The sequence below is a fragment of the Scyliorhinus torazame genome, chromosome 4 (assembly GCF_047496885.1).
Source record: "Scyliorhinus torazame isolate Kashiwa2021f chromosome 4, sScyTor2.1, whole genome shotgun sequence".
Lineage (NCBI taxonomy): Eukaryota > Metazoa > Chordata > Chondrichthyes > Carcharhiniformes > Scyliorhinidae > Scyliorhinus > Scyliorhinus torazame.
The window spans coordinates 350,264,157-350,291,860 of NC_092710.1; the positions used below are offsets into that span (position 1 = coordinate 350,264,157).

The 27,704-nt window shown below is 47.2% G+C and overlaps 1 protein-coding gene across 1 annotated transcript in view; it reads right to left on the reverse strand.

Moving 5' to 3' along the window:
* The window catches only part of LOC140411509 (dynein axonemal heavy chain 6-like), a 1,703,852-nt gene that overhangs the window by 1,494,955 nt on the left and 181,193 nt on the right, over positions 1–27,704 (reverse strand). Inside the window, exon 4 of the mRNA XM_072500595.1 lies at positions 16,083–16,228. Within this exon, the coding sequence (XP_072356696.1) occupies positions 16,083–16,228 (146 nt within the window). The remainder of the gene's footprint in view (positions 1–16,082; positions 16,229–27,704) is intronic.

Below are 27,704 nucleotides of genomic sequence, written 5' to 3' on the forward strand. Positions count from 1 at the left end.
CTGTCCTATATCTATTACCCCTCAGTTTAAAGCTATGTCCCCTCGTGCCAGCCTTTTCCATCCGCAGGAGAAGGCTCTCACTGTCCACCCTATCTAACCCCCTGATCATTTTGTATGCCTCTATTAAGTCTCCTCTTAACCTTCTTCTCTCCAACGAAAGCAACCTCAAGTCCATCAGCCTTTCCTCATAAGATTTTCCCTCCATACCAGGCAACATCCTGGTAAATCTCCTCTGCACCCGCTCCAAACTTTCAGGGATCTATGTACATGGACACCTAGATCCCTCTGCTCATCCACACTTCCAAGAACTTTACCATTAGCCAAATATTCCGCATTCCTGTTATTCCTTCCAAAGTGAATCACCTCACACTTCTCTACATTAAACTCCATTTGCCACCTCTCAGCCCAGCTCTGCAGCTTATCTATGTCCCTCTGTAACCTGCTACATCCTTCCACACTGTCGACAACACCACCGACTTTAGTGTCGTCTGCAAATTTACTCACCCATCCTTCTGCGCCCTCCTCTAGGTCATTGATAAAAATGACAAACAGCAACGGACCCAGAACAGATCCTTGTGGTACGCCACTTGTAACTGAACTCCATTCTGAACATTTCCCATCAACCACCACCCTCTGTCTTCTTTCAGCTAGCCAATTTCTGATCCACATCTCTAAATCACCCTCAATCCCCAGCCTCCATATTTTCTGCAATAGCCTACCGTGGGGAACCTTATCAAACGCTTTACTGAAATCCATATACACCACATCAACTGCTCTACCCTCGTCGACCTGTTCAGTCACCTTCTCAAAGAACTCGATAAGATTTGTGAGGCATGACCTACCCTTCACAAAGCCATGCTGACTATCCCTGATCATATTATTCCTATCTAGATGATTATAAATCTTGTCTCTTATAATCCCCTCCTAGACTTTACCCACTACAGACGTGAGGCTCACTGGTCTATAGTTGCCGGGGTTGTCTCTACTCCCCTTTTTGAACAAAGGGACCACCTTTGCTATCCTCCAGTCCTCTGGCACTATTCCTGTTGCCAATGATGACATAAAAATCAAAGCCAAAGGCCCAGCAATCTCTTCCCTGGCCTCCCAGAGAATCCTAGGATAAATCCCATCAGGCCCCAGGGACTTATCTATTTTCAGCCTGTCCAGAATTGCCAACACCTCTTCCCTACGTACCTCAATGCCATCTATTCTAATAGCCTGGGTCTCAGCATTCTCCTCCACAACATTATCTTTTTCCTGAGTGAATACTGACGAAAAATATTCATTTGGAATCTCGCCTATCTCTTCAGACTCCACACACAACTTCCCATCCCTGTCCTTGACTGGCCCTACTCTTACCCTAGTCATTCTTTTATTCCTGACATACCTATAGAAAGCTTTTGGGTTTTCCTTGATCCTACCTGCCAAATACTTCTCATGTCCCCTCCTTGCTCGTCTTAGCTCTCTCTTTAGATCCTTCCTCGCTACCTTGTAACTATCCATCGCCCCAACTGAAATTTCACACCTCATCTTCACATAGGCCTCCTTCTTCCTCTTAACAAGAGTTTCCACTTCTTTGGTAAACCATGGTTCCCTCGCTCAACGCCTTCCTCCCTGCCTGACCAGTACGTACTTATCAAGAACACGCAGTAGCTGTTCCTTGAACAAGCTCCACTTATCCAGTGTGCCCAACACTTGCAGCCTACTTCTCCAACCTATCCCCCCAAAGTCACGTCTAATGGCATCGTAATTGCCCTTCCCCCAGCTATAACTCTTGTCCTTGTTTTCGAGATGCTCTAGGGATGAGTGTAGGGCCAGGGAAATGGTGTCTGATGTGGACCGGTTGCAGCAGTATGCAAATTGCAGTGGATCAAGGCGTTCTGGGAGTATGGAGGTGATGCGCTTCATGATCAACCTCTTGAAGCACTTCATTACGACTGAAGTCAGGGCCACTGGTCGGTAGTCATTGAGGCACGTTGCCTGGTTCTTCTTTGGTACCGGTATGATGGTGGTCTTCTTGAAGCAGGTGGGGACCTCGGAGTGGAGTAGGGACAGGTTAAAGATGTCCGTGAATACCTCTGCCAGCTGTTCCGCGCAGGCTCTGAGTGCACGACCAGGGATCCCGTCTGGGCCCGTCGCCTTTCGAGGGTTCACTTTCAGGAAGGCCAATCTGACTTCGGAAGCTGTGATGGTGGGTATGGGTGAATTATGGGCTGCTGGGGCACTTGCCAGCGGATTGTTGGTTACCTGTTCGAACCGGACATAGAATGCATCTTCCCTGCATCTACCCTGTCTAGTCCCGTTAAAATTTTATAAGTCTCAATGAGATCCCCCCCCTCATTCTTCTGAACTCCAACGAGAACAATCCCAACCTAGTCAATCTCGCCTCATGATTTCGCCATCCCTCGAATCAGTCTGGTAAACCTTTGCTGCACTCCCTCGAGAGCAAGAACATCCTTCCTCAGAGAAGGAGACCAAAACTGCACACAATACTCCAGGTGTGGCCTCACCAAGGCCCTGTATAATTGCAGCAATTATCCCTGCTTCTATACTCAACCTCTCGCAATGAAGGCCAACATACCATTAGCCTTCTTTACCGCCTGCGGCACCTGCATGCTTACCTTCAGCGAATGGTGCACAAGGGCATCCAGCTCCCACTGCACACTCCCCTCTCCGAATAGGAATGTTCTTTGAGCGTCGTCCTCCTGTTATTTAGTTATTCTCCATTGTTCTGAACGTATGTGGTAAGGCTACAGCTCTTTATCTGACACTTTGGATGTGGGACCATTTAGCTCTGCCTATCATATGCTGCTTCTGGTGCTTAGCAAGCATGTAGCTCCATGCTATAATTCCACCAAATGAGTATCTCATCTAAGGTATAGACTAATTTAGCTGCTAAATGTGGATGCGAAAATACTCCAAAAGGCTGGAGAACTGTGTACCAGAGGTGGTTGCAGAGGACCAAACAGGCTTTGTCAAGGGTAGGCAACTGATCTAGGCTAGGCGAACATCAGACGACTGCTGAACATAATAATGACTCCCCCCTGGGGAGAGAACACCAGAGGTGATCATCTTCCTTACGCAGAAAAAGCCTTCGACAGAGTCGAATAGACGTACCTGCTTGAGGTACTGGAACGGTTTGGGCTAGGAACAGAATTCACTGCCTGGTGAGACTCCTGTACAATGCTCCCAAGGCAAACTTTTGAACCAATACCACCAGCTCTGAATACTTCCAGCTACAAAGAGGCACAAGGCAAGGATGCCCATTGTCCCCACTCTTGTTCACGCGAGCAATCGAACCCTGGCGATAGCCTTGCAGGACGCAAAAAGCTGGAAGGGCATCCAAAGAGGAGACAGAGAGCACCGAGTTTCACTCAGTGCAGATGATCTGCTCCTTTATGTCTCAAAGCCACAGGAATCACAAGCGGATCCTGAAAGAGTTTGGAACCTTCTCAGGCTACAAACTCAACCTGGGCAAAAGTGAGGCATTCCCAGTGAACCCAAATGGGGGAGGGACTGAGCTGGAGGGGCTCCCATTTAAAACAGCCCAAAACAGATTCTGACAACTTGGGATCGAAATAGCCCGGGTGGGGACTCTGGAGCGAAGCATGGAGCAGGGCCAACTCCACCTCCTCCTGCGCAAGGCTCAGCCTCATGCAGTTCAAAGTGGTGCACAGACAGAGCACACCTGACCAGAACTCGAATGAGCAGGTTCTTCCTGGAGGTGGAGGACAAATGTGAGCGGTGCCAGAGGGGCCCGGCCAACCACACCCACGTTTTGGGCTTGTCCCAAACTTGTTGGGTTCTGGACAGCCTTCTCCGAGGCAATGTCCAAGGTTGTGGGGTGAGGCTGAAGCCATGCCCAAAGGTGGCAATCTTCGGGGTATAAGAGCAGCCGGAGCTACACATGGGGAAGGGGGCCAACACCCTAGATTTAGCTTCCCTAATCGCCCGCCGGAGAATCCTGCTCGGCTGGCGATCAGCAGCATCACCCACAGCTGCAGACTGGCTCGCTGACCTCTCGGAATTTCTCCACCTGGAGAAGATAAAATACGCCACCCAAGGGTCGGAAGAAGGCTTCCTTACTGCATGGTGGTAATTTGTCGGCCTGTTCCAAACCTGTTCGAGGCCAATAAAAGCCAGTAGAGAGGGAACCTGGAAGGATTAGAAAAGGAAAAGAAAGAAAGGCAAGGAGGAACGATAGGAATGCACAACTCTGGGGGGAGGGGTGAAGATGACAGACAGCCTGAGAGAGACAAAGAGAAATAATGTAGAGGGAGGGGGGGCAACCCCCCCTCCCCATCCACACAAAGGGCACGGCTGAAACCGACGGAGTGAGAAAAGAAAAGGGGGGGAAAGGGGGGGAACAAGGAGAAAGTGGGGGGACACCCCCGGACCACCCAGGGAAGGCACCAGAGGGGATGGGCGGGGAGGGGATGACACGCCAAATTAGACGGCAAGAATTTGCAAATAGAGAAACGTAAGAAAAAGCCTTTTGCACTGTATAATAAATGAAAACGAGCGGCAATGTAAATAATTTTGAAAATGCCAATAAAAAGATATTTTAAAAATAAAATAAAATAATTTTATACATTTCAATCAGATCTCCTCTCATCCTATGAAACACTTGTGAACACGGGCTCAGTCAAAACAGTCTCTCCTCATAGGACAGGCCCCCAACCCCAATATCAGCCGAGTGAACCTCCACTGCATTCCCTCAGTGGAAAGAATATCCTTTCTTCAAAAGGAGGACCAAAAAAACATGCAATACACCAGGTGTGGTCTCACCAAGGCCCTGCTACAACTACAGCTAGACATCTCTCCTTCTGAACTCAAATCCTCTTGCAATGAAGGCCAACACACCATTTGCCTTCTGAATTGATTGCTGCACCTGCCTCTCCACTTTCAATGACTGGTGTACAGGGACATCCAGATCCCTTTGTACGTCCACTCTTCCCAATATATCACCATTCATGTAGATAATCCTCTTCCTTTCTGAAGTGTATGACTTCATGTTTAGCCATGTTGTCCTGCATCTGCCATGTGTTTGCCCACTCACTCAACTTGCACCCTCCTCATAACTCACAATTCCACCCAGTTTTGTGTCATCAATGAACTTTGAAATGTGACATTTGATTCATTCATCAAGGTCATTTATATATATCATGAACAGCTGGGGCCCAAGCACCGATCATTGCTCTACCCGACTAGTCACTGCCTGCCACTTGGAAAAAGACCCATTCCTCTCTGTCAACCAATTCTCGATCTGTGCCAATACACTACCCCTATCCCATGTGCTTTAATTTTGCCCACTAACCTCTTATGAAGGACCTTATCAAAATCCTTCTGAAAATCCAAATACACCACATCCACCGGTTCTCCCTTATCTATTCTACTAGTAACATCCTCAAAGAACTCCAGTAGATTAGTTAAGCATGATTTTCCTTTCATAAACCAATGCTGGCTTTGTCCAATCCCATTAATATTTTCCAAATGTTCTGTTATCTCATCTTTTATAATAAAACCTCGCATCTTCCCCACTACTGATGTCAGGCTAACTGGTCTATAATACTCCCTATTTTCTTCCCTCCCTTTTTAAATGATGGAGTTACATTTGCCACCCTCCAATCTGTAGGAACTGCTCCAGAGTCTATAGAATTTTGGAAGATGACCACCAATGCATCCAATTTTTCCAAGGCCACGTCGTTTAATACACTGAGATATAAATTACCAAGCTCTGGTGATTTGTCAGCCCTTAACCCCATTCATTTCCCCAGCACCATTTTCTTATTAGCACTGATTTCCTTCAATTCTGCCCTCTCACGAGACCATTGGTTCCATGACATTTCTGGGAGGTTATTTGTGCCCTCTTTTGTGAAAACAGAACCAAAGTACAATTCTTCTGCCATTTCTTTGTTTCCCATCATAATTGCCCCAGCTTCACACTGTATGGGACCAATATTTGTCTTTACCAATCCCTTTCTCTTCACATATTTATAGAATATTTTATGGTCAGTTTCTATGTTCCCTGCAATTTTACACTATTTTCCCCCTCAATCAAATTTTTGTCTACTTTTGCTGAATTCTAAAATGCTCAAATTCTCAGCTTGCTGCTTTTCCTGGCAATTTTATATGTCTCTTCCTTGGATTTAATATTATCCCTAATTTTTTTGCAAACTATCGTTGAGCCACCTTTCCTCCTTTAGTTTTGTGCCAGACAGGAATGAATAATTGTTGTAATTCATGCACACTGTCTTTAAATTGAACCATTGTCTCTCCACTGTCAATCCCTTTAGTAAGAGTCCCCAAGCTATCCTTGCCAATTCGTGCCTCAAACCCTCATCATTTGGGGCAGCACGGTAGCAGTGGTTAGCACAGTTGCTTCATAGCTCCAGGGTCCCAGGTTCGATTCCCGGCTGGGTCACTGTCCGCTGAGTCTGCACGTTCTCCCCATGTCTGCGTTTCCTCCGGTTTCCTCCCACAGCCCAAAGATGTGCGGGTTAGGTGGATTGGCCATGCTAAATTGCCCTTAGTGTCCAAAAAATATTAAGTGGGGGTTACCGGGTTACGGGGATAGGGTAGATACGTGGGCTTCAGTAGGGTGCTCTTTGTAAGAGCCGGTGCAGACTCGATGGGCCGAATGGCCTCCTTCTGCACTGTAAATTCTATGATTCATTCCCTTTTTTTAGATTGAGGACCCGAGGGTCGGATTTGAATACTGCACTCTCCATCTTAATGAAGTATTATGGTCGCTCTTCCCCAAGGGAAGATTAATTAACAAGATTGTTAATTAATCCTTTGTCATTGCACAGTACCCAGTCTAGAAAGGCCTGTTCTCTGGTTAGATTCTCAATTGGTCTAAAAACCTATCAAGTGCACACTCCAGGAACAATTGCTCCACTATCCCATGAACCATGATCCTCTACACTCAACCTATTTCACTGAGCATTGGAACACCACAGAAGGTATCTAAAGTTAAATGAAAATGGCAGGATCAGTTTGAGATGAAATCAATGGGAGGCCTGGCATTATTTCCAACTTGGACAATGGAACTCGAGGCATTAAGTCATCAACGCTATGTTTTAAAATTCAATGTTCCAATGATACCTGTTACACTTCCAACCATCCAGACATTTTAGATTTATCATTGGTTTCATGACATGCCACTGACGAATACTACAGACAATAAAATAAGCAAAAGATGTGTCTCTCAAAGTATTCTTCATCTTCCAGTAGATAGCAGTCTTGCTGTACCGGGGGGAACCTTAAATGGCAATGAAATAGATGAAGTGTGGGGTATGTTTCATTGATTTCTGGGAACCATCTGGTCTTGTAACAGGGAAAAGTCTGCCATTTAGCATTTTGTCTTTAGACAAAGGCACAACATCTGAAAGCAGCATTTTTAGGTAACTAATTGAATTACTAAAAAATTCAAACATTCACAAGTAAATGTCAGCCAACTCATTGTCAGACATTATTTCATTTGCTTAGGTTGTCAATCTCCCTCGTTGGAAAATCTTCCTCAAACACTTCCAGATACTTCCTTGCTGCAGTCCATACAAACATTCACATTCTTTAGTGAGAAAAACCTCCTTTAACACCTTGAGCAAGATTCATTGTGTTAGAAAACTGTCTCTAGGTCTAGAGAAAAATTATTTCCTCCTCCTGGTCAAGCAAAGTTCAAAGTTCATCAATAAGTAGAATGCAACTAGATGGTCTTCTTTGTCTCTTTGTTCTGTAACTCTCCCCAACTCCCGATCATTAACTGAGTGGGTCCTGCCCCGATTCGATCTACCAAAATGCATCACCTCACATTTATCGAAATTAAACTCCATCTGCCATTCATTGGCCCACTGGTCCAATTGATCAAGATCCCGTTGCAATCCTAGATAACCTTCTTCACCAATCTTGGTGTCATCTGCAAACTTGCGAACCATGCTTCCTAAATTCTCATCCAAATCATTAACATAAATAATAAATATCAGTGGACCCAACTCTGATCCTTGAGGCACACCGCTGGTCACCTCTAGTTTGAAAAACAACCCTCTACAACCACCCTTTGTCTTCTGTCGTCAAGACAATTTTGTATCCAATTGGCTACCTCACCCTGGATCCCATGAGATTTAACCTGATGCAACATCCTACCATGCGGTACCTTGTCAAAGGCCTTGCTAAAGTCCATGTAGACAACACCGACTGACCTGCCCTCATCTACCTTCTTGGTTATCTCTTCAAAAAGTTCAATCATAGAATCATAGAATTTACAGTGCAGATGGAGGCCATTCGGCCCATCGAGTCTGCACCGGCCCTTGGAAAGGGCACCCTACCCAAGCCCACACATCCACCCTGTCCCCATAATCCCACCCAACCTTTTTGGACACTAAGTGCAATTTACCAAGGCCAATCCACCTAACCTGCACATCTTTGGACTGTGGGAGGAAACCGGAACACTCGGAGGAAACCCACGAACACACAGGGAGAACGTGCATTCTCTGCACAGCGAGCAACCCAAGCTGGGAATCGAACCTGGGACCCTAGAGCTGTGAAGCAACTGTGCTAACCATTATGCTGCCCATTTGTGAGACATGATTTTACACTCACAAAGCCATGCTGACTGTCCCTAATCAGTCCTTGCTTCTCTAAATGTCTGTAGATCCTGTCTCTCAGAATACCTTCTTACAACTTACCCACCACAGACGTTAGACTCACCAGTCTGTATTTCCCCTTCTTAAACAAAGGCACAACATTTGCTCCCCTCCAATCTTCAGGCACCTCACCTGCGGCTGTCGATGATTCATATATCTCTACTAGGGGGACCCGCAATTTCCTCCCCAGCCGACCACAATGTCCTGGGAAACATTTCATCAGGTCCTGGGGATTTATCTACCTTGATGCGCTTTAAGACTTCCAACACCTCCTTCGCCGTAATATGTACAGCTCAAGACATCACAATTTATTTCCCCAAGTTCCTTAACATTCGTGCCTTTCTCAACAGTAAATACCGATGAGAAATATTCATTTAGGATCTCACCTATCTCTTGTGGATCTGCATATAGATCACCTTATAGAACCTATTCTCTCCCTCGTTACTCTCTTGTCCGTTATGTATCTGTAGAAGCTCTTTGGATTCTCCTTTGCCTTAACTGCCAAAGCAATCTCATGTCGCCTTTTTGCCCTCCTGATTTCTCTCTTAACTCTACTCCGACAACCTCTATACTCTTCAAGCACTTAGCCCATAGCCTTGAACGTTATGATATTTCAAGTGCTCGTCCAAGTACTTTTTAAAGATTGTGAGGCTTCCTGCTTCAACTACCCTCTCAGGCAGTACATTTCAGATTCTTACCACCCTCTAGGTGAAAAATAAATTCCTCAAATCCCCTCTTAACCTCCTGCCTTTCACATTAAAATTATTCCCCCTTGTTATTGACCCTTCAACCAAGGGGAACGGTGCTTTCTATCTACCCTGTCCATGCTTCTCCTAATCTTACAGACCTCAATCAGGTCCCCCTCAACCTTCTCTGCTCCAAAGATATCAATCTGAGCTTATCCAGCCTCTCTTCATAGCTAAAATGCTCCATCCCCAAGCAACATCTCCTCCATCCATTGACTCCATCTACAGCTCCCGCTGCCTGGGGAAAGCGGGCAGCATAATCAAAGACCCCTCCCACCCAGCTTACTCACTCTTCCAACTTCTTCCATCGGACAGGAGATACAAAAGTCTGAGAACACGCACGAACAGACTCAAAAACAGCTTCTTCCCCGCTGTTACCAGACTCTTAATCGACCCTCTTATGGACTGACCTGATTAACACTACACCCCTGTATGCTTCATCCAATGCCGGTGTTTATGTAGTTTCATTGTGTACCTTATCATAGATTATCATAGAATTTACAGTGCAGAAGGAGGCCATTCGGCCCATCGAGTCTGCACCGGCTCTTGGAAAGAGCACCCTACCCAAAGTCAACACCTCCACCCTATCCCCATAACCCAGTAACCCCACCCAACACTAAGGGCAATTTTGGACACTAAGGGCAATTTATCATGGCCAATCCACCTAAACTGCACATCTTTGGACTGTGGGAGGAAACCGGAGCACCCGGAGGAAACCCACGCACACACGGGGAGGACGTGCAGACTCCGCACAGACAGTGACCCAAGCCGGAATCGAACCTGGGACCCTGGAGCTGTGAAGCAATTGTGCTATCCACAAGGCTACCGTGCTGCCCTTGTGTTGCCCTATTATGTATTTTATTATATTTTCTTTGCATGTACTTAATGATCTGTTGAGCTTCTCGCAGAAAAATACTTTTCACTGCACCTCGGTACACATGACAATAAACAAAATCCAATCCAATCTGTACCCTCTCTAGTAGATTCACATCCTTCCTATAGTATGGTGACCGGAACTGAACACAGTGTTTCAGCTGAGGCCTAAAAAAGTCCTCAACCTTCTCAATGGCAATTGGAGATGACCAATAAATGCTCACATCCCATGAATGAACAAACAAAAATGAGGCAAGGAAAAGTAAGGTTCTGAAATAGCAGCATGTGATTATGCAGTGTTCCTAGACAGTATTGAGAAGCCTCCCTCGACTACTGCTTTTTTAAATTCAGATTTGGCGTGAATGAATAGGTTTGCTCAGAATAATTGCATGGGTAGAGAGAATGAACCAAGAACAAAGAACAAAGAAATGTACAGCACAGGAACAGGCCCTTCGGCCCTCCAAGCCTGTGCCGACCATGCTGCCCGTCTAACCTAAAACCTTCTACACTTCCTGGGACCATATCCCTCTATTCCCATCCTATGCATGTATTTGTAAAGATGCCCCTTAAATTAATGAAATGAAACGTACCTGCTTCCACCACCTCCTCCGGCAGCGAGTTCCAGGCTCCCACCACCCTCTGTGTAAAAAACTTCCCTCGCACATCTCCTCTAAACCTTGCCCCTCTCACCTTAAACCTATGCCCCCTAGTAATTGACGCTTCCACCTTGGGAAAAAGTTTCTGACTATCCACTCTTCATAATTTTGTCGCCTTCTAATAATAATAATCTTTATTAGTGTCACAAGCAGGCTTACATTAACACTGCAATGAGGTTGCTGTGAAAAGCCCCTAGTCGCCACACTCCGGCGCCTGTTCGGGTATACTGAGGGAGAATTCAGAATGTCCAAGTCACCTAACAGCACGTGTTTCGGGACTTGTGGGTGGAAACCGGAGCACCCGGAGGAACCCATGCAGACACGGGGAGAACGTGCAGATTCCGCACAGACAGTGACCCAAGCCTGGAATCGAACGCTGTGGAGCAATAGTGCTAACCACTGTGCTACCGTTGAGTGAAGCAAGACCACCAAGTTTAACCTCGTCAGCCAAGTCGCCACAACGTTCAATAGCCGTGTACCCATTTAACTTTTCTGATCTAAATTACTCAATCTATCCTCTCCTCTCTGTAATCTATTTGAGTGTGTGTGAATTTTGAGTCTGTGTGTTTGTGTGTGGGCAAATTGGAGTGTTTTTATTATTTTTCTCAGACATGTTAGGTACAATAAAACTATTCTCTTTTATTTAAAAAATACTCAAGAAGATATGTGTGTCTTTTATGGTAACAGCATTTAAATAGTTAAACATCCACAGAATTAAAAACAAACTGTCGCAGTCAAATAACGAGAGGAAAAAGGCGGGGGGGAGCCATTCAACTCCTCCTCACCTGATCATAACATTCAATTGACCTAGTGCACACAATCCCCAGATCTTTCTCTTCCTGCACCCCTTAGAATTGTACCATTTATTTTACATCTGCCCTTATCATTCTTTTTCTCAAAATTAACTACTTCACACTTCTCTGCAGTAAATTGCACCTGCCATAATGGGCTCATAGTCATAGAGATCCAGAGCACAGCAAAAGCCCTTTGGCCCATCCACGGACATCAAAAACAGCCACCAAAGTACTCTAATCCCATTCTCCCTCTGTGGTTTTTATTTATTCATGTATGAGACGTGGGCATTGCTGGCTAAGCCAGAATTTATTGTCCATCCTTAACTACCCTTCAGAAGGTGGTAGTGAGCTGCCTTCTTGAACTGCTACAGTGAATGTGATGTAGGTACACCCACAGTGCTATTCGGGAGGGTGTTCAGGATTTTGACCCAGTGGCGGTGAAGGAACGGTGATGACAGTTGATCCCCAATGCTGAATTCCTTGTCTCGCCTGGATTGCAATATGAAGGAGACAATGGCATAGTGGTGTCGAGACTCAGGGGACATGTGGGTCCAATTCCCCCCATGCCAGCTCGTTTTTTCTTATTCGTTCAGGGAATGTGGGTGTCGCAGGCTCTGCCATCATTTATTGCCCATCCCTAATTGCCCTTGAGGGGGCAGTTCAGAGTCAACCACATTGTTGTGGGTCTGGAGTCACGTGTAGGCCAGACCAGGTAAGGACGGCAGATTTCCTTCCCTGAAGGACATTAGTGAACCAGATGGGTTGTTACGACAATTGACAATGGTTCCATGGTCATCATTAGGCTTTTAATTCCAGATTTTTATTAAATTCAAATTTCAGCATCTGCAGTGGCAGGACTCAAACCCAGGTCCCCAGAGCATTACCCTGAGTTCCTGGTTTACTAGTTCAGTGACAATACCACTACGCCACTGCCTCCCCAAGTCTTGGACTCAATTCATAAATCTGGAACATAAAGCTATTCTTAGTAATAGTGACCATTAAACTGTCTTTAATTGTTGTTAAAAACCCATCGGGATTCACTAATCCTTACCTGGTCTGGCCTACATGTGGCACTAGAACTATTGCAATATGACTGACTCTTAGCTGCTTTATGCAGCTACCGTGGGCAGCGCATGTAGCACAGTGGTTAGCACTGTGTCTTCACAGGACCAGGGTCCCAGGTTCGATTCCCCGCTGGGTCACTGTCTGTGCGGAGTCTGCACGTTCTCCCTGTGTCTGCGTGGGTTTCCTCCGGGTGCTCCAGTTTCCTCCCACAGTCCAAAGACATGCAGGTTAGGTGGACTAAATTGCCCTTCGTGTCCAAAAAGGTTAGGAGGGGTTATCGGGTTACGGGGGTAGGATGGAAGTGAGGGCTTAAAGTGGGTGGTGCAGACTCGATGGGCCGAATGGCCTCCTTCTGCACTGTATGTTCTATGAAATGGCCCAGCAAGCCACTCAGTTCAAAGGCAATTAGGGATAGGCAACAAATATTGACCTTGCTAGTAATGCCCATATCCCATAAAGGAATAAAGAAAACAAAATAATTATATTCCTGTATTTAGTGATATCACCATTGTGTTGTGATTCACCGACTGACCATTAGGATTGTCATTGGTATATAAGTGAATGTTAGAGTCAGGTGACCTCAGATGGACTGGAGAGCTGGAAGAGAGAGAGGTTGCTTGTGCATGATCATACTGCTATTCATCTGTTGTCTTGTATACAGTTGACCCAGGGTTAATGTTAATAAATCGTTTATAGCTTTAGCTACAATGTTTTTGCAATATAAATCAGGCCATCCAACATTACACAGTGAGCCTTCAGTTCCTTTAGGAGTTGGATGTGGGCCATTAGTTCCCTCAGCAGAGCAGCCGTGGGCTGCTTCAACTTACATAGAACTTACATCCAATTTACAGCACAGAGACAGCTCCATACCGCTGTATATGATCCAGACATAGAACATAGAACATAGAACATAGAACAATACAGCGCAGTACAGGCCCTTCGGCCCACGATGTTGCACCGAAACAAAAGCCATCTAACCTACACTATACCATTATCATCCATATGTTTATCCAATAAACTTTTAAATGCCCTTAATGTTGGCGAGTTCACTACTGTAGCAGGTAGGGCATTCCACGGCCTCACTACTCTTTGCGTAAAGAACCTACCCCTGACCTCTGTCCTATATCTATTACCCCTCAGTTTAAGGCTATGTCCCCTCGTGCTAGCCATTTCCATCCGCGGGAGAAGGCTCTCACTGTCCACCCTATCTAACCCTCTGATCATTTTGTATGCCTCTATTAAGTCTCCTCTTAACCTTCTTCTCTCTAACGAAAACAACCTCAAGTCCATCAGCCTTTCCTCATAAGATTTTCCCTCCATACCAGGCAACATCCTGGTAAATCTCCTCTGCACCCGTTCCAAAGCCTCCACGTCCTTCCTATAATGCGGTGACCAGAACTGTACGCAATACTCCAAATGCGGCCGTACCAGAGTTCTGTACAGCTGCAACATGACCTCCTGACTCCGGAACTCAATCCCTCTACCAATAAAGGCCAACACTCCATAGGCCTTCTTCACCACCCTATCAACCTGGGTGGCAACTTTCAGGGATCTATGTACATGGACACCTAGATCCCTCTGCTCATCCACACTTTCAAGAACTTTTCCATTAGCCACATATTCCACATTCCTGTTTTTCCTTCCAAAGTGAATCACCTCACACTTCTCTACATTAAACTCCATTTGCCACCTCTCAGCCCAGCACTGCAGCTTATCTATATCCCTCTGTAACCTGCTACTTCCTTCCTCACTATCGACAACACCACCGACTTTAGTATCGTCTGCAAATTTACTCACCCACCCTTCTGCGCCTTCCTCTAGGTCATTGATAAAAATGATAAACAGCAACGGCCCCAGAACAGATCCTTGTGGTACTCCACTTGTGACAGAACTCCATTCTGAACATTTCCCATCAACCACCACCCTCTGTCTTCTTTCAGCTAGCCAATTTCTGATCCACATCTCTAAATCACCCTCAATCCCCAGCCTCCGTATTTTCTGCAATAGCCTACCGTGGGGAACCTTATCAAACGCTTTGCTGAAATCCATATACACCACATCAACTGCTCTACCCTCGTCTACCTGTTCAGTCACCTTCTCAAAGAACTCGATAAGGTTTGTGAGGCATGACCTACCCTTCACAAAGCCATGCTGACTATCCCTGATCATATTATTCCTATATAGATGATTATAAATCTTGTCTCTTATAATGCCCTCCAAGACTTTACCCACTACAGACGTGAGGCTCACCGGTCTATAGTTGCCGGGGTTGTCTCTGCTCCCCTTTTTGAACAAAGGGACCACATTTGCTATCCTCCAGTCCTCTGGCACTATTCCTGTATCCAATGATGACATAAAAATCAAAGCCAATGGTCCAGCAATCTCTTCCCTGGCCTCCCAGAGAATCCTAGGATAAATCCCATCAGGCCCCGGGGACTTATCTATTTTCAGCCTGTCCAGAATTGCCAACACCTCTTCCCTACTTACCTCAATGCCATCTAATCTATTTACCTGGAGCTCAGCATTCTCCTCCACAACATTATCTTTTTCCTGAGTGAATACTGACGAAAAATATTCATTTAGTATCTCGCCTATCTCTTCAGACTCTACACACAACTGCCCATCCCTGTCCTTGACTGGTCCTACTCTGTCCCTAGTCATTCGCTTATTCCTGACATACCTATAGAAAGCTTTTGGGTTTTCCTTGATCCATCCTGCCAAATACTTCTCATGTCCCCTCCTTGCTCGTCTTAGCTCTCTCTTTAGATCCTTCCTCGCTACCTTGTAACTATCCATCGCCCCAACTGAAACTTCACACCTCATCTTCACATAGGCCTCCTTCTTCCTCTTAACAAGAGATTCCACTTCTTTGGTAAACCACGGTTCCCTCGCTCGGCACCTTCCTCCCTGCCTGACCGGTACATACTTATCAAAGGCTGATTGTCCTGATCAGCATAACGACCCCACATGGGGAAGAATTTGCACCAACCTCCACGGACTGAGTTCCGCTAGGAGAAAGGGACTCCCAGAACAATGGGAACTAAATATGGAAAGGTGAATTCAACAGACACAGGCAGTGAGCCCGTACAGTAAGAGTATCTCCAGCAGAAATCTGAGGAAAGTTCAAGGGGCTTTGCAGAAAATAATGGGGCGTCGTTTGAACAAATAGAAATGGAGGAATCCATTTTAATAGATGCCTGTACACTATAAAGAGGCCCCAATGTTTTGCGGTTCATATTACTTGCACTGTGTAGCACACTGGCTACTCTACTCAGAAGGGAAATTGCCAACGTAAGTGGTTACCTTTGTCATCAGTGTGCTGCTCCAGAGGTTCCTGCACTTGATCTTGTGACTGAAACTCAGGTTCCAGGCTTTCTTCAATATCAGATTCAAGGTCTAATTGTTGCTCCATCTGCTCTGAAGGATGCAGTTCCTGTTCTTCTTTCAGACTATGCAGGAAAATGGGAAGAAGTCAAATAGGTATACAGATACTGTTCTTGCATTAGAATAATCCCACACAATTCTGAGCAAGAATGGCTCAGTGTCTTAGCCTACACCATTATTGGGAAGAAATCGTTGATTGCTCATTTTATGAAACAAATCACAAGACTGATACTGATTCTAAGCCAATATATTTCCATATAAGCCCCTGCAATATAATTCTTGTTTTCCATATTGTGTGGACTCCATTTACATATCATTGACGTGAACCAACACAAAAGATACAAAGCCAGACCCATATTACAGGGGATTTACTGTTGGAGGGGACGGAGATTTAAAAAGAGCAGGAGCTGCGAGTCGGAGCAGAGATTTAAAAAGTGCGGGAGCTGAGAGTCAGAGTGGAGATTTAAAAAGAGCGGGAGCTGAGAGTCGCAGAGATTTAAAAAGAGCGGGAGCTGAGACTCGCGGAGATTTAAACAGAGCAGGAGCTGCGAGTCGGAGCAGAGATTTAAAAAGAGCGGGAGCTGAGAATCGCGGAGATTTGAAAAGAGCAGCAGCTGAGAGTCGGAGCAGAGATTTAAAAAGAGCGGGAGCTGAGAGTCGCGGAGATTTAAAAAGAGCGGGAGTTGAGAGTCGCGGAGATTTAAACAGAGCAGGAGCTGCGAGTCGGATCAGAGACTTAAAAAGCGTGGGAGCTGCGAGTCAGAGCGTAGATTTAAAAAGAGCGGGAGCTGAGAGTCGCGGAGATTTTAAAAGAGCAGGAGCTGCGAGTCGGAGCGGAGATTTGAAAAGAGCAGGAGCTGAGAGTCGCGGAGATTTAAAAAGAGCGGGAGCTGAGAGTCGCGGAGATTTAAAAAGAGCAGGAGCTGAGAGTCGGAGCGGAGATTTAAAAAGAGCGGGAGCTGAGAGTCGCGGGAGATTTGAAAAGAGCAGGAGCTGAGAGTCGCGGAGATTTTAAAAGAGCAGGAGCTGCGAGTCGGAGCGGAGATTTGAAAAGAGCAGGAGCTGCGAGTCGGAGCAGAGATTTAAAAAGCGCGGGAGCTGAGAAACGCGGAGATTTGAAAAGAGCGGGAGCTGAGAGTCGCAGAGATTTTAAAAGAGCGGGAGCTGAGAGTCGCGGAGATTTTAAAAGAGCAGGAGCTGCGAGTCAGAGCGGAGATTTGAAAAGAGCAGGAGCTGCGAGTCGGAGCAGAGATTTAAAAAGCGCAGGAGCTGAGAATCACGGAGATTTGAAAAGAGCAGGAGCTGAGAGTCGCGGAGATTTAAAAAGAGCGGGAGCTGAGAGTCGCGGGAGATTTGAAAAGAGCAGGAGCTGAGAGTCGCGGAGATTTTAAAAGAGCAGGAGCTACGAGTCGGAGCGGAGATTTAAAAAGAGCAGGAGCTGAGAGTCGCGGAGAATTAAAAAGAGCAGGAGCTGAGAGTCGGAGCGGAGATTTAAAAAGAGCGGGAGCTGAGAGTCGCGGGTGATTGGAAAAGAGCAGCAGCTGAGAGTCGGAGCGGAGATTTAAAAAGAGCGGGAGCTGAGAGTCGCGGAGATTTAAAAAGAGCGGGAGCTGAGAGTGACACCTCTGGACAGCAGGCTGAAATTAAAAAACAATTCAGGAGTGACATCACAGCAAAACAATAAGTTCATTGGCTGTCGTTATCGTGCGGGGCACAGAGGTTGCTGAGTGAATGCTTGCTGAGAAGGGGAGTGAATAACAGGTAAGCTCTTTATTTATTTTTCTTCTTTTATCTAGAGGGGATGGCAGGGAAGGTCGTGCAATGTTCCTCCTGCAGAATGTTTGAGGTGAGGGACGCCGTCAGTGTCTCTGCTGATTTCATCTGTGGGAAGTGCACCCATCTCCAGATCCTCAGAAACCGCGTTAGGGAACTGGAGCTGGAGTTGGATGAACTTCGGATCATTTGAGAGGCAGAGGTGGTCATAGATAGAAGATTCAGGGATGTAGTTACTACGAAGAATAAAGATAGATGGGTGACGGTGAGAGGGGCTGGGAGGAAGCAGTCAGTACAGGGATCCCCTGTGGTCGTTCCCCTTAGTAACAAGTATAACGCTTTGGATACTGTTGGGGGGGGGGGTTATCAGGGGTAAGCCATGGGGTACAGGTCTCTGGCACAGAGTCTGTCCCTATTGCTCAGAAGGGAAGGGGGGAGAGGAGTAGAGCATTAGTCATTGGAGACTCCATAGTTAGGGGGATAGATAAGAGATTCTGTGGGAACGAGAGAGACTCGCGGTTGGTGTGTTGCCTCCCAGGTGCCGGGGTGCGTGATGTCTCGGATCGTGTTTTCGGGATCCTTAAGGGGGAGGGGGAGCAGCCCCAAGTCGTGGTCCACATAGGTACCAACGACATAGGTAGGAAAAGGGATAGGGATAGGGAGTTAGGGTGGAAACTTAGATCTAGGACAAACAAAGTTATTATCTCTGGGTTGTTACCCGTGCCACGTGATAGCGAGACGAGGAATAGGGAGAGAGGAGTTGAACACGTGGCTACAGGGGTGGTGCAGGAGGGAGGGTTTCAGATTTCTGGATAATTGGGGTTCATTCTGGGGTCGGTGGGACCTCTACAAACGGGATGGTCTACACCTGGACCAGAGGGGTACCAATATCCTAGGGGGGAAATTTGCGAATGCTCTTCGGGAGGGTTTAGACTAGTTCAGCAGGGGCTTGGGAACCTGAATTGTAGCTCTAGTATACAGGAGGTTGAGAGTAGTGAGGTCCTGAGTAAGGTTTCAAAGTTGCAGGAGGAACTTCCGGCAGGCAGGAAGGTGGTTTAAAGTGTGTCTTCTTCAATGCCAGGAGCATCCGGAATAAGGTGGGTGAACTTGCGGCATGGGTTGGTACCTGGGACTTCAATGCTGTGGCCATTTCGGCGACATGGATAGAGCAGGGACAGGAATGGTTGTTGGTGGTGCCGGGGTTTAGATATTTCAGTAAGCTCAGGGAAGGTGGTAAAAGAGGGGGAGGAGTGGCATTGTTAGTCAAGGACAGTATTACGGTGTTAGAAAGGACGTTTGATGAGGACTCGTCTACTGAGGTAGTATGGGCTGAGGTTAGAAACAGGAAAGGAGAGGTCACCCTATTAGGGGTTTTCTATAGGCCTCCGAAAAGTTCCAGAGATGTAGAGGAAAGGATTGCAAAGATGATTCTGGATAGGAGTGAAAGCAACAGGGTAGTTGTTATGGGGGACTTTAACTTTCCAAATATTGACTGGAAACGCGATAGTTCGAGTACTTTAGGTGGGACTGTTTTTGTCCAATGTGTGCAGGAGAGTTTCCTGACACAGTATGTAGATAGGCCAATGAGAGGCGAGGCCATATTGGATTTGGTACTGGGTAATGAACAAGGACAGGTGTTAGAATTGGAGGTAGGTCAGCACTTTGGTGATAGTGACCACAATTCCATTGCGTTTACTTTAGTATTGGAAAGGGCTAGGTATATATCGCAGGGCAAGAGTTATATCTGGGGGAAAGGCAATTATGATGTGATGAGACATAGGATGCATCGGATGGAGAGGAAAACAGCAGGGGATGGGCACAATGGAAATGTGGCGCTTGTTCAAGCAACAGCTACTGCGTGACCTTGATAAGTATGTACCTGTCTGGCAGGGAGGAAGTGGTCGAGCAAGGGAACCGTGGTTAACTAAAGCAGTCGAAACACTTGTCAAGAGGAAGAAGGAGGCTTATGTAAAGATGAGACATGAAGGTTCAGTTAGGGCACTCGAGAGTTACAAGTTAGCTAGGAAGGACCTAAAGAGAGAGCTAAGAAGAGCCAGGAGGGGACATGAGAAGTCTTTGGCAGGTAGGATCAAGGATAACCCTAAAGCTTCCTATAGATATGTCAGGAATAAACGAATGACTAGGGTAAGAGAGTAGGGCCAGTCAAGGACAGTAGCGGGAAGTTGCGCTTGGAGTCCGAGGAAATAGGAGAGGTGCTAAATGAATATTTTTCATCAGTTTTCACACAGGAAAAAGACAATGTTGTCGAGGAGAATACTGGGATTCAGGATAATAGACTAGAAGGGCTTGAGGTTCATAAGGAGGAGGTGTTAGCAATTCTGGAAAGTGTGAAAATCGATAAGTCCCCTGGGCCGGATGGGATTTATTCTAGGATTCTCTGGGAAGCTAAGGAGGAAATTGCTGAGCCTTTGGCTTTGATCTTTCAGTCATCTTTGTCCACAGGAATAGTGCCAGAAGACTGGAGGAGAGCAAATGTTGTCCCCTTGTTCAAGAGGGGGAGTAGAGACAACCCCGGTAACTATAGACCAGTGAGCCTTACTTTTGGTGTGGGCAAAATCTTGGAAAGGTTTATAAGATATAGGATGTATAATCATCTGGAAAGGAATAATTTGATTTGAGATAGTCAACACGGTTTTGTGAAGGGGAGGTTGTGCCTCACAAACCTCATTGAGTTCTTTGAGAAGGTGACCAAACAGGTGGATGAGGGTAAAGAAGTTGATGTGGTGTATATGGATTTCAGTAAAGCGTTTGATAAGGTTCCCCACGGTAGGCTACTGCAGAAAATACGGAGGCATGGGATTCAGTGTCATTTAGCAGTTTGGATCAGAAATTGGCTAGCTGGAAGAAGACAAAGGGTGGTGGTTGACGGGAAATGTTCAGACTGGAGTCCAGTTACTAGTGGTGTACCACAAGGATCTGTTTTGGGGCCACTGCTGTTTGTCATTTTTATAAATGACCTGAAGGTTTATTTTATTTTATTTTATTTTTTCAGGCGGGAACCGGATGTTCGACCCGCGGACTTCTGGGAAGGTTCCCCCCCCCCCCAATAAATTCTGGTGGCGAGGAAACCCGAGACACTACACGTGTAGTGTCTCCCACCCGCCCTCTTCCTCTAACCTAATAATAAAACCCATTGGTGTGAGGTAAGTGCCATATTATATTATTATTTTTTCTTTTTTTTTTTAAATTTATTTCTTAACCAGATCTTGGTTGGAAGTTAGAGGGATGGCAGGGAAGGGAGTGCAATGTTCCTCCTGCAGGATGTTTGAGGTGAGGGATGCCGTTAGTGTCCCTGCTGATTTTACCTGCAGGAAGTGCAGCCATCTCCAGCTCCTCCAAGACCGAGTTAGGGAACTGGAGCTGGAGTTGGATGAACTTCGGATCATTCGGGAGGCAGAGGGGGTCAAAAAAGCAGCTTCAGGGAATTAGCTACACCAAAGATTGGAGATAGATGAGTAACTGTAAGAGGGACTGGTAAGAAGCAGTCAGTGCAGGGATCCCCTGCGGTCGTTCCCCTGAGTAACAAGTATACCACTTTGGATACTTGTGGGGGGGGGGACTTACCAGGGGTAAGCCATGGGGTACGGGCCTCTGGCACGGAGTCTGTCCCTGTTGCTCAGAAGGGAAGGGGGGAGAGGAGCAGAGCATTAGTAATTGGGGACTCGATAGTCAGGGGCACAGATAGGAGATTTTGTGGGAGCGAGAGAGACTCACGTTTGGTATGTTGCCTCCCAGGTGCAAGGGTGTGTGATGTCTCGGATCGTGTTTTCCGGGTCCTTAAGGGGGAGGGGGAGCAGCCCCAAGTCGTGGTCCACATTGGCACTAACGACATAGGTAGGAAAGGGGACAAGGATGTCAGGCAGGCATTCAGGGAGCTAGGATGGAAGCTCAGAACAAGAACAAACAGAGTTGTTATCTCTGGGTTGTTGCCCGTGCCACGTGATAATGAGATGAGGAATAGGGAGAGAGAGCAATTAAACACGTGGCTACAGGGATGGTGTAGGCGGGAGGGATTCAGATTTCTGGATGACTGGGGCTCTTTCTGGGGAAGGTGGGACCTCTACAGACAGGATGGTCTACATCTGAACCTGAGGGGCACAAATATCCTGGGGGGGAGATTTGTTAGTGCTCTTTGGGGGGGTTTAAACTAATGCAGCAGAGGCATGGGAACCTGGATTGTAGTTTTAGGGTACGGGAGAATGAGAGTATAGAGGTCAGGAGCACAGATTTGACTTCGCAGGAGGGGGCCAGTGCTCAGGTAGGTGGTTTGAAGTGTGTCTACTTCAATGCCAGGAGTATACAAAATAAGGTAGGGGAACTGGCAGCATGGATTGGTACCTGGGACTTCGATGTTGTGGCCATTTCGGAGACATGGATAGAGCAGGGACAGGAATGGATGTTGCAGGTTCCGGGGTTTAGGTGTTTTAGTAAGCACAGAGAAGGAGGCAAAAGAGGGGGAGGTGTAGCGCTGCTAGTCAAGAACAGTATTACGGTGGCGGAGAGGATGCTAGATGAGGACTCTTCTTCCGAGGTAGTATGGGCTGAGGTTAGAAACAGGAAAGGAGAGGTCACCCTGTTGGGAGTTTTCTATAGGCCTCCAAATAGTTCTAGGGATGCAGAGGAAAGGATGGCGAAGATGATTCTGGATAAGAGCGAAAGTAACAGGGTAGTTATTATGGGAGACTTTAAATTTCCAAATATTGACTGGAAAAGATATAGTTCGAGTACATTAGATGGGTCGTTTTTTGTACAATGTGTGCAGGAGGGTTTCCTGACACAATATGTTGACAGGCCAACAAGAGGCGAGGCCACTTTGGATTTGGTTTTGGGTAATGAACCAGGCCAGGTGTTAGATTTGGAGGTAGGAGAGCACTTTGGGGACAGTGACCACAATTCGGTGACGTTTACGTTAGTGATGGAAAGGGATAAGTATACACCGCAGGGAAGAGTTATAGCTGTGGGAAGGGCAATTATGATGCCATTAGACATGACTTGGGGGGGGATAGGTTGGAGAAGTAAGCTGCAAGTGTTGGGCACACTAGATAAGTGGAGCTTGTTCAAGGAACAGCTACTGCGTGTTCTTGATAAGTACGTACCGGTCAGGCAGGGTGGAAGGCGTCGAGCGAGGGAACCGTGGTTTACCAAAGAAGTGGAATCGCTTGTTAAGAGGAAGAAGGAGGCCTATGTGAAGATGAGATGTGAAGTTTCAGTTGAGGCGATTGATAGTTACAAGGTAGCGAGGAAGGATCTAAAGAGAGAGCTAAGACGAGCAAGGAGGGGACATGAGAAGTATTTGGCAAGTAGGATCAAGGAAAACCCAAAAGCTTTCTATAGGTATGTCAGGAATAAAAGAATGACTAGGGTAAGAGTCGGGCCAGTCAAGGACAGGGATGGGAAGTTGTGTGTGAAGTCTGAAGAGATAGGCGAGATACTAAATGAATATTTTTCGTCATTATTCACTCAGGAAAAAGATAATGTTGTGGAGGAGAATGCTGAGACCCAGGCTATTAGAATAGATGGCATTGAGGTACGTAGGGAAGAGGTGTTGGCAATTCTGGACAGGCTGAAAATAGATAAGTCCCCGGGGCCTGATGGGATTTATCCTAGGATTCTCTGGGAAGCCAGGGAAGAGATTGCTGGGCCTTTGGCTTTGATTTTTATGTCATCATTGGCTACAGGAATAGTGCCAGAGGACTGGAGGATAGCAAATGTGGTCCCTTTGTTCAAGAAGGGGAGTAGAGACAACCCCGGCAACTATAGACCGGTGAGCCTCACGTCTGTTGTGGGTAAAGTCTTGGAGGGGATTATAAGAGACAAGATTTAGAATCATCTATATAGGAATAATATGATCAGGGATAGTCAGCATGGCTTTGTGAAGGGTAGGTCATGCCTCACAAACCTTATCGAGTTCTTTGAGAAGGTGACTGAACAGGTAGACGAGGGTAGAGCAGTTGATGTGGTGTATATGGATTTCAGTAAAGCGTTTGATAAGGTTCCCCACGGTAGGCTATTGCAGAAAATACGGAGGCTGGGGATTGAGGGTGATTTAGAGATATGGATCAGAAATTGGCTAGCTGAAAGAAGACAGAGGGTGGTGGTTGATGGGAAATGTTCAGAATGGAGTTCAGTTACAAGTGGCGTACCACAAGGATCTGTTCTGGGGCCGTTGCTGTTTGTCATTTTTATCAATGACCTAGAGGAGGGCGCAGAAGGGTGGGTGAGTAAATTTGCAGACGACACTAAAGTCGGTGGTGTTGTCGACAGTGCGGAAGGATGTAGCAGGTTACAGAGGGACATAGATAAGCTGCAGAGCTGGGCTGAGAGGTGGCAAATGGAGTTTAATGTAGAGAAGTGTGAGGTGATTCACTTTGGAAGGAATAACAGGAATGCGGAATATTTGGCTCATGGTAAAGTTCTTGGAAGTGTGGATGAGCAGAGGGATCTAGGTGTCCATGTACATAGATCCCTGAAAGTTGCCACCCAGGTTGATAGGGTTGTGAAGAAGGCCTATGGAGTGTTGGCCTTTATTGGTAGAGGGATTGAGTTCCGGAGTCATGAGGTCATGTTGCAGCTGTACAAAACTCTGGTACGGCCGCATTTGGAGTATTGCGTACAGTTCTGGTCACCGCATTATAGGAAGGACGTGGAAGCTTTGGAGCGGGTGCAGAGGAAATTTACCAGGATGTTGCCGCATATGGAGGGAAAATCTTATGAGGAAAGGCTGATGGACTTGTGGTTGTTTTCGTTAGAGAGAAGAAGGTTAAGAGGAGACTTAAGAGAGGCATACAAAATGATCAGGGGGTTAGATAGGGTGGACAGTGAGAGCCTTCTCCCGCGGATGGAAATGGCTAGCACGAGGGGACATAGCTTTAAACTGAGGGGTAATAGATATAGGACAGAGGTCAGAGGTAGGTTCTTTACGCAAAGAGTGGTGAGGCCGTGGAATGCCCTACCTGCTACAGTAGTGAACTCGCCAACATTGAGGGCATTTAAAAGTTTATTGGATAAGCATATGGATGATAATGGCATAGTGTAGGTTAGATGGCTTTTGTTTCGGTGCAACATTGTGGGCCGAAGGGCCTGTACTGCGCTGTATCGTTCTATGTTCTATGAAGGAGGGCGTAGAAGGATGGGTGAGTAAATTTGGAGACGACACTAAAGTCGGTGGAGTTGTGGACAGTGCAGAAGGATGTTACAAGTTACAGAGGGACATAGATAAGCTGCAGGGCTGGGCTGAGAGGTGGCAAATGGAGTTTAATGTAGAAAAGTGTGAGGTGATTCATTTTGGAAGGAATAACAAGAAGACAGAGTACTGGGCTAATGGTAATATTTTTGGTAGTGTGGATGAGCAGAGAGATCTCGGTGTCCATGTACAAAGATCCCTGAAAGTTGCCACCCAGGTTGAGAGGGTTGTTAAGAAGGCGCACGGTGCCGGGTGCGGCGATGACCAGCTGAGTCGCACGTTTCGGCAGCTCCCGGTGGAACGGATTTTTGGGCTCTTAATAAGAGCCCCAACGGCAATTTTAACGGCTAAAAGTACTGTGCGGTGAACCAGAAGGGAATCCCCCCTGGATACGGATGAAAAAAGGAGAGGAAGGTGGCCGGATTGCGGTGGATCCTTTAAAGCAGCGGCAAGGAAGGCAAGCAAAAACCAAGATGGCGTCGGAAGGTGGCAGTTTAATATGGGGCCCTGAACAACATGAGTTTTTGAAACGCTGCGTGGAAGAACTCAAAAAGGAATTGAAGAAGGAGCTGTTGGCCCCGGTATTACAGGCGATCGAAGGGCTAAAGGAGGAGCAAAAGACCCAGGAGCGGGAGCTTCGGGTCGTGAAGGCAAAGGCTGCCGAGAATGAGGACGACATACAGGGTCTGGTGGTGAAGACGGAGATGCACGAGGCACACCATAAACGATGTGTGGAAAGGCTGGAGGCGCTGGAGAACAACGCGAGGAGGAACAACCTAAGGATTCTTGGTCTTCCTGAAGGTGCGGAGGGAGCGGACGTCGGGGCATACGTGAGCACGATGCTGCACTCGTTAATGGGAGCGGAGGCCCTGGCGGGTCCGCTGGAGGTGGAGGGAGCATACCGAGTGATGGCGCGAGGACCGAGAGCAGGAGAAATTCCTAGAGCCATAGTGGTGAGATTCCTCCGTTTTAAGGACAGAGAGATGGTCCTTAGATGGGCAAAGAAAACTCGGAGCAGTAAATGGGAGAACGCGGTGATCCGCGTATACCAAGACTGGAGTGCGGAGGTGGCGAGAAGGAGGGCGAGCTTTAATCGGGCCAAGGCGGTGCTTCACAAAAAGATAAAATTCGGAATGCTGCAGCCGGCAAGACTGTGGGTCACATATCAAGGGAGGCACCACTACTTTGAGACGGCGGATGAGGCGTGGACATTTATTGTAGAAGAAAAATTGGAATGAGCGGGTTATTTAAAAAAAAGAACGTTTGAAACAAAGTGGTGGGGCGAGTATGGGGGGCGAAGAGGGGGGCAAAAAGGGGGGAAAGAGGAGTTTTATGTTATTAATCCTGCGATGTGGTAACTTTTCTCTCTTCCACAGGTGGTGGGGGGAGGAAAGGAGGTGGAAGAGATGGGGCGTTGGCCATTGGGGGCGGGGCCAAGGGGGAAGCGCGGGCTCGGCTCCCGCGCTATGATAATCATGGCGGAAATAGGGAAGCAGGAAGGAGGGGGCGTCGCACGGTGCGAGCCGAGGTCACGGGGGGAAGCCGAGGTCGGCCAGAGTTTGCTGACTTCTGGGAGCAACATGGGGGGTGTAACTACGCTATTGGGGGATCTAGCCGGGGGGGGTGGGAGGGGGGAATTATTGGGCTGCTGCTGCTGGGGAGAGGGGGGAGCTGGTATGGGGTGGGATGGGCGGGGGGGCACCGCCTGGGGGGGACACAGCTGCGTGGGAACCGGGTGAGGAGCTGGAAAAAAGGGATGGCTAATCGACAAGGGGGGGGGGGGTAAAAAGCCCCCCAACCCGGCTGATCACGTGGAACGTGAGAGGGCTGAACGTGCCGATAAAGAGGGCACGGATACTCGCACACCTTAAGAAACTTAAGGCAGACGTGGTAATGTTACAGGAAACGCACTTGAAACTGTTAGACCAGGTGAGACTACGCAAAGGTTGGGTGGGGCAGGTGTTCCATTCGGGGCTAGATGCAAAAAACAGGGGGGTGGCTATATTAGTGGGGAAGCGGGTAATGTTTGAGGCAAAGACTATAGTGGCGGATAGCGGGGGCAGATACGTGATGGTGAGTGGCAAACTACAGGGGCAGGCGATGGTTTTGGTAAACGTATATGCCCCGAACTGGGATGATGCCAATTTTATGAGGCGTATGCTAGGACGCATCCCGGACCTAGAGGTGGGAAAGTTGGTAATGGGGGGAGATTTCAATACGGTGTTGGAACCAGGGCTGGACAGGTCGAGGTCCAGGACTGGAAGGAGGCCGGCAGCAGCCAAGGTGCTTAAAGATTTTATGGAGCAGATGGGAGGAGTAGACCCGTGGAGATTTAGCAGACCTAGGAGTAAGGAGTTTTCGTTTTTCTCCTATGTCCACAAAGTCTATTCGCGAATAGACTTTTTTGTTTTGGGAAGGGCGTTGATCCCGAAGGTGAGGGGAACGGTGTATACGGCTATCGCCATTTCGGATCACGCTCCACATTGGGTGGACTTGGAGATAGGGGAGGAAACAGAAGGGCGCCCACCCTGGAGAATGGACATGGGACTAATGGCAGATGAGGG